The following is a 17028-nucleotide window of genomic DNA, read 5'->3' on the forward strand; positions in this document are numbered from 1 at the left end:
TAATCGGGATTCCCTTGCCTGCAAACTTATCTTGGACTAATTTGTGGGAAAACACATCTTGGGGTCGAAAATATTAAGAAGTTTTGGAACTAGAAGTGAGTAGCTTCGTGCCGTTAGAATCCTATTATGTATGTGTACAAAGGTGTAACCCGCCTAAGGGTATAGGAAAACAGCATTGTATAAATACGGATACTACTTATGTGGGAAATCAGACATCTTGTAATTGAACAATTGATATTAGTACGACTAGCGGCTGGGCAAATTCAACCAGCTGGACGGTTCCAGAAGGAAAAGGGTGGTATTGGCTATGCAACGATATAGCCCGTAAGGTCTTGCCTGAGAATTGGAAGGGAACTTGCACTCTTGGAGCAGTAGTCCCCAATATGACAGTACATGATGTAGTGCCTTGAGGTTACTTGAGAACTCATATGTGGAGAATCAGACGAAAAATTAACAATCCATTGATAGAGAGACACACCGCTTTTCATAGTTTCGTTTGATGGTTTATCCCATGGTTAGGAGTGAGTGAATTGGAAAAGGCGATAGTTAATATTTCTGCAATTATAGAGAAGTTAGAAAACAAAACTCTGGATGCTATAAAGGCTCAACAAGAAGAGATATCTAGTTTATCACAGGTAGTATTACAAAATCGGATGACCCTAGACTTGTTACTGGCCACTCAAGGGGGAGTCTGTACAGTAATAAACACAAGTTGTTGTATGTATGTAGATCAGAGTGGAAGGATCTCTACCGACCTGGAAGAAATATGGAAGCAGACAAGGATCCTACATGAGATCAGTAAAGATGATCTTTCATGGAGTTTTAGTGAAATATGGAATAAGTTAACCTCCTGGTTGCCCAATTTCCAATGGTTGAAACAAGTATTCATTGCTCTAATTGTATTAGTAGTGTTAGGAATATTTGTGTGCATGTTGTTTAGATGCCTGCTTTGTTCTGTTACTGTAAATAATGAAAGTATCTGATGCAAAAGAATTTGCATGGGAAAAGAAAAGGGGGGATTGATTAAGGAGGTAATGGGGAGGTATTGGGGAGGCAAGGGCAATCCCCAGACATGGACTGTATATCTCGAAACAAGACACTGGAACTCATGATAAGGAAGCGGCAGGCGGACAGAGAAACGAATGTAAGGACTATAAATCTCAAAACTGGACATTGGAATTCATTATAAAGATACAACAAACGGAAGAATTAGCAACAACCAGCTCTTGCAATTAAGAAACCTGCCAATTCAGCAGATTCCTGACCAAAGGTGAAAAGTACACTGTGAGGAAGACTCGGGGTCTTCCTCCCAAAGACCCCTGCCCACGTCCCAAAGACCCCTGCCCACAATTCTTGGGAGGCTCTACGCAGGCGCAAGGTGCCAAAAGGCTAATTAGCATGAGAAGCGAGGGAAGGCGGGGATAGGTAATGAATATGTATAGGCACTTGTAGAATATTGATAGATTGATTGTATAAATTCAAGACTGCTTTCCGCTTTGGGTATGCACGATAGGTGGAGAGATCCCCCGTGCATCCAGCGCTGCAATAAAGAATATACCACTTAAAGGAATTTCGGCTTCGATCTTTGAATCACAAATGAAAGGTACTACCTAATGAGTTCACAAATTCTTTTTTGTTACAAAAATATCTTTAGTCAGTGAAATGAAATGACCAAAATGGTACTTGAAGAAAAAAAGTGTTCTAAAATTTCCAGAGCCCAACTGCAATACATAATACTGTTTGTTTCTTGTTCAACTATTAATCCAAAGTATTCTGTAGCCTGCTTATTAATTGGGTGATCACAATGTGAATGATAAATGGAATGATAAATAATCCTTTAGTTTTCTCCAATACAAAGAATTATTTCAAAAACACTTTTTCATTCTACAGATTAGATGAGCTTTCTTAAAATACTGTACTTGTTGCAGAACTTGTTGCTGACTTGCCAGCAGGCATATGAAAGGCGGCATTCATAAATGCTTCATAGAGGCTGAGAAACAAGCAAGCAGAAAACAGGAGCGGCAGGCATGAAAATAAAAAGGCTAATCGACCAACTGTGAATAGATCTATCTGTTTCATTTCCTGAAACGTAAATGAGAGGAAGAGATTTATCAACTAGCAAATAGTTTCATAAAGTAGATAATTGTCTCTGCTTAAGCAAGTTGGCTTTGTAATCCTCTTAGCTGCAAATTAGCTCCAAAGTATTACCCTACAGGGGAATATTGAATCCCATGGCATAAATAAGTAGGGTGTCAATCCTGAAGTGTTTAAACTTTCTCTCTTGAAGGAAGCTACAGACAAATCAATGTAAGCAGTCAAGTTATAACAACTACATATATTTAGAATTTCTTGGGACAGGAAATACCTAACAACTGCAGAAATTTTCTTCTTTCAAATAACACACTTCAGCTGTAATTATGTGTGAAGTAAATACTTGTTCAAAGACTCTCATGTCATCTTTTAAACATTTTTCATCATTCTGTCATTCTCAGGAAGGGTGGAAGGGTACTGTTTTGTTGGGTTTGTTTGTTTGTTTTGTTGTTGTTATTGTTGTTTTTCTCTTGCCCTTTGACATCACTATGCTACGAAATTTATTTGCACCTCATATGTATAATATTTTCACTCACTAGAAATCCCAGGGAGGTGGAGGAGTCACTGTCCCTGGGGTTGTCTAAGGAAAGGCTGGATGTGATGCCTGTGGGTGTTGGTGGGCGTTGGTGGTGGTGGGGGGTATGGTTGGACCAGATGATCTTGAAGGTCTTTTCCAACCTTAATGATTCTATGATTCCGTGGTTCTATGAATTATTTTATTTGCTGAAGGTATGAGTGACAGCAAACCATAAAGTAAAAAAAAAATGTTTTCATTCCTGAGGTTTAAAATATTTATACATTTTTCTGCACAATACTGATATATCACATTTCCTAATCATTGCTAGGAATCACTAGCTAACAACGAGACATGACCTTATATCTTACAGAAACACATTAAATGGAAATAAAAGGTATATATATATGTATACATATTATTATTATTATTTTATTGGAGACTGAATGTTTAAAGTGTTCCTGCACCCTAGAGAAATTAAGTACCTATCATATGAAGTAAGTACATTATGCAAGAGAAAATTGTAGTTCTACTTGAATTCTTTCCTAACTCAAATGAAAAATAATGTTTTCTTCATCAGTAAATAACACTTCACATACATTAACAGTATAAAACTGCAAGTTATTCTAGTCTGGCATTCTTGGGAAAAATATTGGATCAAAAACATTGTCAAGGAAGTATACATTACAGTTTGTCTTTTTGTAAAAGTATGGTACAAGAGGATAAAATTCTGATGTGAGATGATAACCTAGTTGGAAAAAGGAATTCTATATGTGGTAGAAGTGACCTGAACAGGTAGAGTAAGAAAGGCCTTTCATCATATGTTATTCTGTCTTTTGTTTCTGTGGCTGCTTGCTTATTCTCATCCAATATGTCATGTTCTATTTTAAGAAACGTAGATAAACTATAAAGGCAATTAATCCAAGAAAAAGAATTCATTAATTATTAGTTGACATCTTGGTGGGTTAATGATTTGGAGCACAAGGTGAATTATTTTGCAACAAATTAAAAACACCCCAGCAGAACTTTAGGTTTCTATGATCTTCAAAAATTCCAGCTAAAAAACAAGTGTCAGAGGACTGTGTCTTACAGGTTTCTCATAGTCACTTTGAGAAATCAAAATGTTCAGAAATCAGCCAGAACTCAAGAGTAGCATTGTCCTGGAAACTAGTCTTAAGGTCTAAAAGATGTTGATAATAAGCGTATTTGCTTATATTTTAGAAGGGATGCATCTGTTTTCCTCCTCAAAGTCTTGTTATATTTCTTTTGCAGAAATACTGCAGGATCATTCCAGCTTTCACTTTCATTAACATGATACTGTGCCAGTTCCAGCTGGTATTATATGATAACTCCTAAAGAGAGCTAATCTTTCATTTTTGGCAGGCAGTTACACTCCGTCACTCATATGCCCTGTGAGAACAAATTATGAGGATTTATGCTGTCAAATCAAATGCATCTCATAGAACTGGAAACTTCCTGTTTAGAACAGTATATTAATATACTGAATAATTGATATTCATGTGCCATTTTTGAAAAATGTATCATTACTGTGGGTTTTTTGGTGTGTGCACATTTATATAGGCGAATGAAAACAAGTGCTAGCTGTACTGTTCAAATAGGAAACAAAACATTATAAAGAGTAGCACTTTAAGAGACATTTTAAAGAATAACAGATAGAGTTTTAATACCACCTGTGCCCTCATTATCTGCAAAGCTGCATCAGTTCTCAAGACAATATTAATTTCTTGCACAACATAACATTTATGCACGATTGATTAGTTCGCCTACATGGTTTGTGCACAGACATGCAAGTTCAACAAGCACACGTAGTTTTGCAGGTACTTTTTTCATGTTACTACTTAATATTAATTCTACTTAAGCAAAAAAAAAAACAAACAAACAAAAAAAAAACACTTCAAAATGTTTACTGTATGCTCTGTGCATGGGACTTAACACAATTATTAGTCTAGAAAAAAAGTTTATACTTTAGTATATCTAAGAATCTAATTAAAACCTGTTGCTAATCAAAAGAACAAAATTACAGCAAACTAAGGGTAGTTAAATCAGCAATTAATGACACACTAAAGAACTTTATATTTGACATACTATAAGCATCTGTCTGCTTTTTCACCATATGGCATTATATCAATTCCTAATAACTTTGTTAGCATTGGTTCTTTGCTTTTTAAGGTGGAATCAGCTAGCTTTGAAGTCTGAAGAATGTGATTCACTGTCCTTCTTGTTATGAATTATGTGCTCTACCTATGAATAATAGTCTTACATATTTGGTTGATAGGTGCTCTTTAGTTTCACATATAGGTGCAAGTGTTTAAGAAACTGTTAGTTTCCAACAAAAATATTACTTTTTTTTTCTTCTTTCTTTCTTTCTTTCTTTCTTTCTATTTTGGTATTAAAGCTTACTTTAGCATTAATTACATGTTTACAAATCTAATTTGTAAATCATTGTACAGTGTAGTTCTTAATATAGTTACAGAAGGTAAAGAAGTAAAAAAATGGACTGAAGACTTTCACCCCTTTATATGGAAGTACTTCAATACCTGCTGTTATAGAGAATTAAGAACTTATAAAAAAATTAAAAGTAATATATTTAACAATGATTTATGCTTGAATGTCATAGTCTCCAAAAGCTATTTTCTATTTTTCTCTTAGAACTATCTTTCTAAACTTTCAAGTAGCTATGTATACATCTCAGTCTTACCAAATTGCTGCTGATCACACTTTATTGTATGTTATAAGAGATTTATTTTTGAAATAAGTGACAGTATGCAACTGTATTTTGGTATTGTTAAATGAAATGCTATTCACAATATGCTTTCTTTTTTAAGTATCTTTTCAATGACATTACTAGATTGTATTATAAAACACATAACACACAGAGGACAGTAAATTTTAGGGTATAATTACAATTTATGTTCCCATTTACCTGGGATGTGAAAGCCTACATTTTTTAGAATGTCATTTTGTTATGAAAAGAAATCCTGTCATGCAGCCTCATTTATATATGAGATTAATGATGATTTTCTTTCCAGGAATTAGTTTGGAATGTGTTCATTCATTTATGAAACACAGAAAATAAGGATTGGAAAACTTTGAAAAGCTACTTAGTCCATTACCCCATCTCTAGATTAGACTAAATGTACTTAAACTCTCCTGGACATATTTATATTTCACATATTCTTGAAAACTTCTACTCAAATTCACTTTCAGGACTTTGCAACAAGTCACAGAATCACAGAATTGTCTAGGTTGGACGAGACCTCAAGATCATCAAGTCCAACCTCTGACCTAACACTAACAAGTCCTCCACTAAACCATATTGCTAAGTTCAACATGTATTTAAACAAGTTCAACAAGTATTTAAAGCCCTGAAATACAGGTGTCCCTTTTGCTTCCCATACCCAAGAATTCTTTGTAAATAAACTGTACTCTTCAATACTAGGTGTTTACACCCATGACTACATGTACATGTATATGTACACACTAGTAGTATCATAATATATGCTAATATATATTTATAAAAATGTATATTAATATTTTTATTCCTTGATTCAGGTATTCATCATACTTCTTGCCGTAGTGTTCAGACATCAATTACATTCAGTAGAATGACTTTGTCTTTTATTCTTTTACATTTTTCATTATTTTTTACACTTTATCCACAGGTAAAGGTTGAAACCAGGTGTAGACTTACTTCTACAGTCCTTATCAATATTAGATTAAAATCTTTCTCATTTGCTTAGTAAATCTGTAATGAAGTAAATCTGCTTTATGAACTACTAATTGTACACTGAATCATTGTAACTTTGAAATCCATCTCTTATTAAACTGTAACTAAATGTGGAGTCTTAATACTTACCAGTTCTTTATGAAGTGAACTTCATTATTTAAGTTCCAAAGTAAATTAAAGTGCATGGAAACACAGACAATGTTCATATTATACCAAACTGTATAGGTGGTATTTTTTCTCATTAGTGGGGACACTAAGATTAAAATTTCAGGTGTTTAAAAAATATTAATAGTTTTGGCTATCAAGCAGTAGACAGACATGGAATGAACAAATCACTAAAGGATAAGAATTCCTCTTTACCTTTGCACACAGGTCTATGATCACTCCATGCAGCAAAAACTTCAGCTATCCTCTGACATGTGATGCTTTTTGAGCCTTGTAACACATAATCTTCATCACAAGAGAATTGTACTGTTGCTCCCAAGCTGAAATCAAGGAATGGCATAAAAAGAAGATTCATTTTTTAATAGTTATCTCTTTTTGCATCATATAACAAATTTGAAAAACAAGGCATGTAATTCATTAAATACAATTTTTGTTCTCAGTAGCAAAAGCCTTCTCTGGGGTTGCCTTGGCCAGAGATGCTACACCTTGTTTTAATATTTGTCTGGAGGTCAAGTGACTATTCTCTGACCTAGCTTCTGACTTCCATATAGTAAAGATCTGACATATTTGAGCACTGTGTAACAAACTGGAGCCAGAAGATGGAATCTCCTGATGGAATCTCTCCAGATCCTTGTGAAGATTGCTTCCAACTTGGGCTATTCTATGATACTATGATTCTATGAAACAGCAATAATTTATGTCGACTGAATCTAGAAAACCAGGAGAAAGATTGATAAGATAATCAACAAGAAGATGAGCTGCAACTTTAACCACATGACTCAGGACTATATACATTATACTCTTTCTGGTGAAAGCCTCAGGATACAGATGACCTGTTGTAAATGTCTCTCACCCCTCCTTCTTTTTGATGAAGACCAGTGCTTTAGACTTTAGAACCCAGAGGGACATTGGAAGACTTATAACACCAGAGAAAATAATTAGATATTAACAAAGTTTCTTGTATTAAAAAATGGTATACTATTAATAAGACTTTCCTATATTAATTTGAACGAGGAATGCATTACTGTAAATAATAAATTACATTTAAACTATTTACTACTACCATAGTAAATAGAATCACAGAATCACAGAATCATGTGTATTTAAACTATTTACTGTTACCATAAATAGTTTAAATGGACTGTAAATAGTCACAGTTTTTATTCTTTGACTAGTAGGTTAAAATTTTAGTTAGGCTAACAATAAAATCTTGGCTCCATGTATGTGGTTTGTTTTCTCTTTCCAGTAACAAGATTCTGAATGCAACAATTACTAGAAAATGGAAGTTACAAGGAAAAAAAAAAAGGAAGTTAAAAATGTACAAGAACATGTACATTTGCTCCTTTAACTGGCGTATTTTTCTCTACATAACTAACGGTATTCCCTAGTCTATGCACAGCTACTGGGGGACAAGAGGTCGATGAACAGCCTCGCAGAAAGGGATCTGGGAGTTCTAGTCAATAGAAAGTTGAAGTCAACAACATGCCCGGGCAGCCAAAAGGGCCAACCATATCCTGGGATGCATCAAGCACAGTATTGCTAGCTGGTTGAGGGAAATGATTGTCCTGCTTTGCTCTGCAGTGGTACAGCCTCACATCAAGTACTGTGTGCAGTTTTGGGCACGACAGTACAAAAGGGATGTGAAATTATTGGAGAGTGTCCAGAGATGGGCTACAAAGATGATGAAAGGTCTAGAGGGAAAGACATATGAGGAGAAGCTAAGGTCACTTGTTTTGCCCAACCTAGAGAGGAGGAGACTGAGGGATGACCTCACTGTAGTCTACAGCTTCCTCACAATGGGGAGGAACAGTTGCCGATCTCTTCTCACTGGTGACCTCAAATTGGACCTGAGGGAATGGCATGAAGCTGCAACAGGGGAGGTCCAGGCTGGATGTTAGTAAAAGGTTCTTCACCCAGAGGGTGGTAGGGCACTGGAACAGGTTCTCCAGGGAAGTGGTCACAGAACTGAGCCTTCCAGAGTTCAAGAAGCATTTGGACAATGCTTTCAGACATGTCTGATTTTTGGGTGGTCCTGTGTGGAGCCAGGAGATGGACTCAATGATCCATGTCGGTCCCTTCTAACTCAGAACATTCTATGGTTCTGTGACTCCATGTGTGTAGTAATACAGAACAAACACTTTTAATCTAACTAAACATAGGTGTGTTGATATTCTGTGAAAACTAACAAAATTACAGTCCTTATTAAGCACACAGTAGGGAGAAGTAAACTATTTTTAATGGTATTTTTAATGGTATTTTTCACTGCACTTTTTTATCATTTTCCAATGATTTTGTGTGTATATTTATATGTATAGGAAGATTTAAAATTAATTTAGAAATCTGAATACCTAAAAATTACACTTTTTGATTTTCTCTATTAATGCTGCTATAACTGAGCAAAAGAATATAGTTTACTTATATAATAACTTCTGCAGAAAATTAATTATTTTATTATGATACAATACCTTGAAAAATCTTCCCTCCAAATTTGTTCATATGGAAATTATTGTAACACAAACACCAAATACTAGCAGGGCATTTAATTCTAATTCAAACATATCAAAATATCAGATCACAGAATCATTGTTTTCAAAGAGGTTTGCCTAAATTTGCATTTACATTACTTCTAACATGAAGTAACATGTTTTCTGAGATAATGCTCACAGTATGTGCTTTCCAATTCTGGTTTATTCTACTTGAATTACAGGATGACTCTTGCTTCAAAATACATTATTTTAGAGAATGTTAGCTAACAGATCTGAGAATCAGGTCTTTCTTTAAACTTTCCTAATGCATACCCCATCCAAGGATCTTAGAATCCTAACTGCATTTGGCTAGATAAACGATTTCCCATCTAAACATGGCCGTACACACTTTCTAGATACTTTAAGCTTCAAGATGAAGTAGTTTCCCAAAGACATGTTCTAGTCTATGTTATAGCAGCTTTCCTCTCATAAATTATGGAATCATTTCACCCTCCTCTGATGGATAATATCCTATTTTCCAGTCTTTGACATGCTATCTGCTTTGAAAATTCTTGTTTTGTAAAACTTTTACTTCTGTGGTGGCATAGTTCTTCATTTACCTAAATAAATGGTTTGAAGTTGTTTTATAACTCTGAAACTGGCACCTTTGCAAAGGTGCCTTTGAGGTTGGAAGAGGTCTGAAGATATCACTCAAATCTAGCTTGATACCACAAGGTACAGAGTTCATTTTTGCTGAAACACATACTAAAACTTATTAGTCTATGCAGGGTCTGGCTTGTAAAGGAAAAACCCTGTTGTTGCTGTTTGTTTTTTCTTTTCTTGTACATGAGGATTTTAGTGCTGCAATAGTAATTTCAGTTTCAGTTCAGTGGACAAAGTTAGACAAAAACTGCAAAAGACTGAGCTTTAGAGATTAGCTTGTCTTAGACAACCAACACAAATACATCTTTGATTAAAATAGTTAAAGAAGATTGATACTAAAATGAATAAAAATTAAATTTAAGGGAATTAGAATAGTTTTCTTACTTTGTTTGAAAAGGAATGGTGACTAGCACAATCTCTTGTGCTGATGAAGTTTGGGGAGCACTTGCGATTTGTAGAGACATAGATGGGTAAATGGAAGTTTTGATAGCAGATAATAGTTCTATAAATTAAAAAACAAACAAACAAACAAAAACTTCTCTGTATAAGAATCAGGATGAAGCTGTTTGTGAAAGAACAGGTTAAAGAAGAGCTGAAGTATAAACTAGAGAAAGATGTAAAAGTGCAAAAACAAGAAGGATAAGGATATGAGTCAATATAATGTAAAGTCCCTTGCAAGCTAAGGCTGAAAAAATATGTGGTACTAATGAGTAAAAAGAGCCACAAATCAAATTAAGAGCTGGAGGAAATTTCAAAATTATGATATAGAAAATGATCTTATTACTAATGTTAAGAATTGTACTCAGCTACGCCAGGTTCTATATAGTTTAGGTGGGTTAAAAACTGGCTGACTGGCCGATCTCAGAGGGTGGTGATTGGCGGCGCAGAGTCCGGCTGGATACCTGTGACTAGCGGTGTTCCCCAGGGGTTGGTGCTGGGTCCAGTCTTGTTCAACATCTTCATCGACGACCTTGATGAGGGAATAGTGTCTGCCCTCAGCAAGTACGCCGATGACACAAAGCTGGGAGGAGTGGCTGACACACCAGAAGGCTGTGCTGCCATTCAGTGAGACCTGGACAGGCTAGAGGGATGGGTAGGAAGAAACCAAACAATAAGAGGTTTAATAAGAGGTCTTGCATCTGGGAAGGAACAACCACATGTATCAGTACAGGCTGGGGTATGACTTGCTGGAGAGGAGTTCTGAGGAGAAGAACCTGGGGGTCCTGGTGGATGACAGGTTGACCATGAGCCAGCAGTGTACCCTTGTGGCCAAGAGGGCCAATGGGATCCTGGTGTGCATTAAATGGAGTGTGGCCAGCAGGTCAAGGGAGGTGAACCTCCCCTTCTACTCTGCCCTGGTCAGGCCTCACCTGGAGTACTGTATCCAATTCTGGGCTCCCCGGTACAAAAAAGACAGGTATCTCCTGGAAAGAGTCCAGTGGAGGGCCACAAAGATGATACGGGGCCTTGAGCATTTTCCTTATGAGGAAAGGCTGAGAGACCTGGGTCTTTTCAGCCTGGAGAAAAGAAGACTGAGAGGGGATCTCATCAATGTGTATAAACACTTGAGATGTGGGGGACAGAGGGATTTGGCCAACCTCTTTTCAGTGGTTTGTGGGGACTGGACAAGGAGTAATGGTCACAAGATAGAGCATAGGAAGTTCCGCACCAACATGTGAAAGAACTTCTTCACGGTGAGGATGACGGAACACTGGAACGGGCTGCCCAGGGAAGTTGTGGAGTCTCCTTCTCTGGAGATATTTAAGGCCTGTCTGGACACCTACCTGGGCAGTCTGCTCTAAGGAACCTGCTTTGGCAAGGGGGTTGGACCCGATGATCTTTCGAGGTCCCTTCCAACCCATTCAATTCTGTGATTCTGTGAAAGACTTTTAAAGTAGAAATTGGGAAGACATAGATGAGTTTCTCAAGTTCAGATTTTCACAAGAAGGTATCTGCTATGGAAAATCATGTTGACATAATCTGATCCCCTTTGATAATGCAAAAAGGAGCATCTGGGGAAAAAAAAAAAATATATATATACATATATATATATATATATTGTCTTTAAATAACCGTGGGCTGATTTAAAGAAGAAACACTGAGCAGGATATATTACATTTCCAGAACAAATTGAACTGAAGATACTGAAAATTCCAGCAAGTTGAAATGATTATGAAGATTTTATAAACCTAGCAGGTATTTTTATCACCTCCCCAGATATAAACAATACATTACCTAGGACCCTTAACTTGCCCAAATCAGTTTTGATATTAAACTGATAATTGATAGTATATGACTGTAAGCGTGCTAGACACATAAACCCATTTAAAGCAGAAAATGTACAAACACAATAATGTGTGTGTTATGTGAGTGAGAACTAATAATGGCAGAGAGATGGGTAGATGATAAAACACTGATCTAGGAAAGAAAATGGAAGTACCAGAGACCAGTTTCTATAGCAGATCAACTTAAAAAGACAAGAATATTAAAAATCAAATAAACACTTCCTTTCTGAAAAGTCAAAAAAAAAAAAAAGACAGGAAAAAAAATCATGCAATAAATTTACGCTCAGTATATAATTCTTCTGGACTTGCAGGAGAATAAAAATGGCATCCGTAAAGGCCAGCACATGGACTATTGTGAGCTTGTTAAGAAAATGCCAAGAAAATGGGTCTCTAGGGAAGCATTAAAAGCCTAGACAAGATTAACATTTATGAATGTTTTTCTGGCATTATTTACCTATACACTCTTTCAAAAATGGAAAATAAAAAACAAACAACAACAACAAATCATTAATGCCTTAAAAGTTGTCTGGTAGAAGAGATCCTTCTTGTTTCTGTAAATTGTAAAGCTTCAATAGCTTTCATTCCTGGCATGCAAGAATTCAATTTTAAATTCATCTTTCTCTAAAAGAAAAGCTTGATTATTGAGTTTGACAGTACATAAGGATAGTGTCATTCCCAAGGCTTCAGTAGATAAACAGTAGTAAATACAATGCGGATTCAAAAAAAGGACATCCAGATTTCCATGAAGAAATTATTAGTTCTAAGGCAAAATTAATTAGATAGGCTTACATCTACATTCCTTTGAGTTAGCTCTCTCAAGAACAGATGGTCATTGGTTTGATCTGGGGTCTGGTGTGGTGACTTAAAACTTTAAAGACATAGCAGTAATTTCAGGTTTTTTTTGTTGTTGTTTGTTTGTTTGTTTGTTTTTGTATACTTGTGGGGGGTTGTTTGGTAGGTTTGTTTGTTTGTTTGTTTCACAGAATTGCGGAGTTGTTTTGTTTTTTGAAGGAATCTGAAATAGTTTGAGGAATTTGTTGTACACGAAAAAGGGATTCCTGGCAGGATGAAAGTGATGTATCTATCTGATGTATCTATTGCATGTCTGGAAGTATTGCATGAAGACATGTGGGAGCCTGCTAGAATGTTAGAGAACTGCAAATTATTGAGAAAGAAAAAAAAAAAAACAGATCATGCAAGCTCTTTTTTGGAGACTTGTCCCTTGGCTAGTCTACCCCTAAACTGCATACAGGTATTGTTTTAGAGAAAGCTTAGTCTAAAACAGAGAGAGAGAACAAATAACCAAAAATAGTGGGCACAATTAAGGGCAGTTTCATGCCCTGGCTTACATTTTATCCAAATTGCTTGCCAGACCAAACCTCTTTAAAGTGTGTGTAAAGCTTATAAATCTGAAGAGAACTGAAGTGTGATAAAGCTATGGAGTTATTCATCATTATATACAATACAGATGTGCACTGCTAAAATAACAAAAAATATCAAAAACAGCAGAAAATCTTCAACAAGTTTCAAAAGTACATTATATCTACCCAGCCAAAAAAATAAGATGCAGCCAATGAACTAAGAGGTTTAAATGTAATTATAAATTATATTCAGAAATTATGAACACAAATCAACGATACTGCACAAAACTTTGTTGATCTAGTCTAGTATTGCTGACACTGACAGGGATGATAAGTGAAGTGCATGCTTAGAGAAAAAGACACATATATAGTTCATCTTCTGATCACTACCATATGAGGTTCTGTTGGTATATTAGTCACAAAAGGAAGTTCATGTGCTATATGGATCCTTTAACAAATTGCTGAGGAAACCCTGTGATGTTGGAATATAATGTGGAAATGGCAGAAGTACTCAATGCCTTTTCTGAAGCAATGTCACAATTTGGAAAGAGGAGACACATACAATGTCAGGTAAAAGAAGATGGATATATTCAAAAACATAGGACCAGATAGTATTCACCACAGGATGCTTAAAAAGCTGGTTGATGCTATGCAAGGCTGGCATCATCTATGCAAGCTCATGGTGATGAAGACAAATTCTTGTTGGCTGCAGAAAGGCTAACACCACGTGAATTTTTAACAAAGGCAAGGAGAAGCTGGGAACTTCATCTCAATCCCTGGAAAGTGTGTATTTTCTAGGAAAGCAGGCAATAAAGAGCAGTTACACAGAATTACCAAAGGTGAATCATACTTGATCAACTTGATTGTCTTCTATGGCAAAATGACTGGCTACATAGACCAGAGAAAAGTGGTAGATGTAATAGTGCTCAGCCACAGCAAGGCTTTTAACACTAACTTTTACAGCATTATCTTTTGGAAGCTGAGGAAGTCTGCACTGAATAGATTCTCTGAAAATTGGCCTAGCAGCTGTGCTCCAATGATAGGAATCAATAGCGTCATATTCAGTTGGCCACCATTACTGGCCACCTACATACTCAAACTACATACTCAACTACATCAGACAAAGTGGGGGCAGCAGATCAAGAGAAATTATCACTTAGCTGGTGAGACAGCCTCTGCAATATTAAGCCCAGTATCTGGTCTTCAATTTCAGACAGGTTATTGATAAAAACTCCAAAGGTGTCAGAGGAGTTAACTGTAGGCCTAGAGCACCTACAGTGAAACGTTGAACTTGGCTTAATTAGTCTGAAAAAGACTAAGCTACCTGCTAATAGCAGACCATCATTACTTCAAGAACATTTACAAAGATGATGAAGCCAAACTTCTTTTAATGTAGCAGTGAATAGTCAGTTTTGGAGATTCAGGTGCTACATTACAGGAAACCAGGAAAGCAGGTCAGAACTGGAACAGTTTACCCAGACTGTTGTGAAATCTCCATTCTTGGGAGTTTATAGGAGTGGTTAAACAAAGCCACAGATGATCTGATTTAGTGTTGGCATTAGTCCTGCTTTAGGCAGGAGGTTGGAGTAGATGCCCTCTCAAGGACAAATACAATCAATATTTCACTCAAGCTGTTCAATTTAGTTTGAACCCTTATAAACCCTTGGCATCTATGAGATACTGTTCCTAGCTTAAAAAATGCATCCTTGTCCCATGTCTCTCAGCAACTTCATCTGCAAATTTATATTTATAGAAGAACAAAAGAAGATTGACATTAAAAATAATAATAATTTTCATTAGGAAAAAGTATAGAAAAATACTATAGCATACTATAGCAAAATACTATAGCATACTATAAAAGTATAGCGAAATAGTATAGCAAAAAAAAGTTTTGCACATAGCAAAAAAAAAATAAAAAAATAGATAGCTATATGAATTTGAAAAAAAACAAAAACCACACTTCCATTTCATATCTATTTTTTGAAGAATCTTTAGAGAAGGCAAAGTAAATGCAGTAAGGAAAAGCCTAAATTGAAGGTATAGAAGCTGTAAAGGAAGGATGTGAAAGATAAGCTTTAAAATTTTGAACTTCATATGAAGTTCCCATTGAATGTTATTATTGGCAAAGCTGGCATTTGTGTAGAAAAAAAACAACTAATTTTAGATTATTTTTCCATTATTTGATATATTCTTTATTATTGAACAAAAACAATTATGTGAGGATTCAAAAGCTCAAGCTCAGCTGTAGCGAGAAATGATATATATTCTGGGTTTTGAATTTAGATTTTTCATGTAAATTTTGTTTGGTTTTATTAGCTGGGTGATTTATAACAGACATTGTAGAATATGGTGGTGAGCAAGGTTTAATGAAGACCAAATGTCTTTGCAAAGTCAGATCTTACTCAGCAGAAGATGTAGGCTGTATCTTGGCAGAAACCTTACTATCCTGAGTGTGTGGCTGCTTACAAGCCTCTAAGGTGCTCTACCTGGTAAGAGCAGCCTGTTTGTATTAATTTTTTGACTTACAAAATTCACTAAGAAGAAACTAAGTGGACACTGACAAGAACTGTCTTGAATATAAACTTCATATACTTCCTTCTATCAATAGAATCAGTATTTTTAAGACCATACTAGCATCTTAGTGGCTAAGAGCATTCACACTGGGCTGTTGTGATCCACATTTGATTTGAATCTCATCTTTAAATACCTAATTGGACTATACTACAGAGTTAGTAGGTAGGTTCGTTGATTCATTTCATGAAGCCTGAACTTTGGGATGTTACATAGGTACGTTTGCTTCATAATAAAATACCTGCCCAACTACAATTCACTTTGACTATGTGACTTCCACTAGAAACAGAGAGAAAAAACAAAAAAAATCCCAAATTAAAACAAACAAACCCCCCCAATTTAAAAACAAACAAACAAAAATAAGATTAAGTGAAATTTATTACATCTTAATCTATTACATCTTTTTTAGATTTTCCAATAGTGGCATTGATTCTAAAATTTTACCCATGGAAAAAATGTTTATTTTACTGAATGACAGGTATCATAAAACCAGTAACTGGAAATTCTAGCAGAATGAACACTTCTACATTTACATTTCTAAGCAAGTTTTTTTGAAGTTTTCTTTTTGAGGCAAAATATATATATTTTTTTCAGTACAGGAAATGCTGGTAGCTATTAGCAAGTCTCATTGTCTTTTCTTTTTTTTTTTTTTTTTAAATCTTTAAAGTCCTGTAGATGCTCAAAGAGCCATCTAGTATCAGAGACAAAGTTTTAAATTTAAAACTTTTAAAGCTTTACTAAAATATAGCCATTGGGATTTTCACGTTCGAAGAAAAAAAAAATAGAAACAGTGAACATGGAATGTTAGGTCCCAAACGACGTCATGAAATGCTGCAGCTTGTCTTAGAGCCTGCGTTTTATATTTTCTAAGTCTGTAAGAACATGTGAATGCGCTGAGAAGGCAGTGTTTTTAATCAGAACAGGAGTGAAATTGCACTAAAATTCTTCCAAATCTATACCTTCACATTTGAAGAAAACTAAAGAGAAGTGAGATATGTGACATAGGAATATCTCATATGAAATATGAGATATTTCTAACATTCACTAGTCCCGTTCTTTACAAGTACAAATTTCACCATTCACATTCATAAGACGTTTAACAAGCCTTAGACAGGAAATAACTATTTCTCTCTTACGTGTAAGATCATAGAATCATGGAATCATT

General features: G+C 35.5%; 1 protein-coding gene across 3 annotated transcripts in view; it reads right to left on the reverse strand.

Moving 5' to 3' along the window:
* CSMD3 (CUB and Sushi multiple domains 3) overlaps window positions 1-17028 on the reverse strand; it is a gene marked incomplete at both ends in the record, with an annotated part of 682849 nt that overhangs the window by 395613 nt on the left and 270208 nt on the right. For all 3 annotated transcript variants that reach the window (XM_082754088.1, XM_082754087.1, XM_082754086.1), the window contains one exon: window positions 6714-6838. In XM_082754088.1, coding sequence (XP_082610214.1) covers window positions 6714-6838 — 125 coding nt within the window. The remainder of the gene's footprint in view (window positions 1-6713; window positions 6839-17028) is intronic.

This window comes from Aythya marila (assembly GCF_965140915.1).
Source record: "Aythya marila genome assembly, chromosome: 2".
NCBI lineage: Eukaryota > Metazoa > Chordata > Aves > Anseriformes > Anatidae > Aythya > Aythya marila.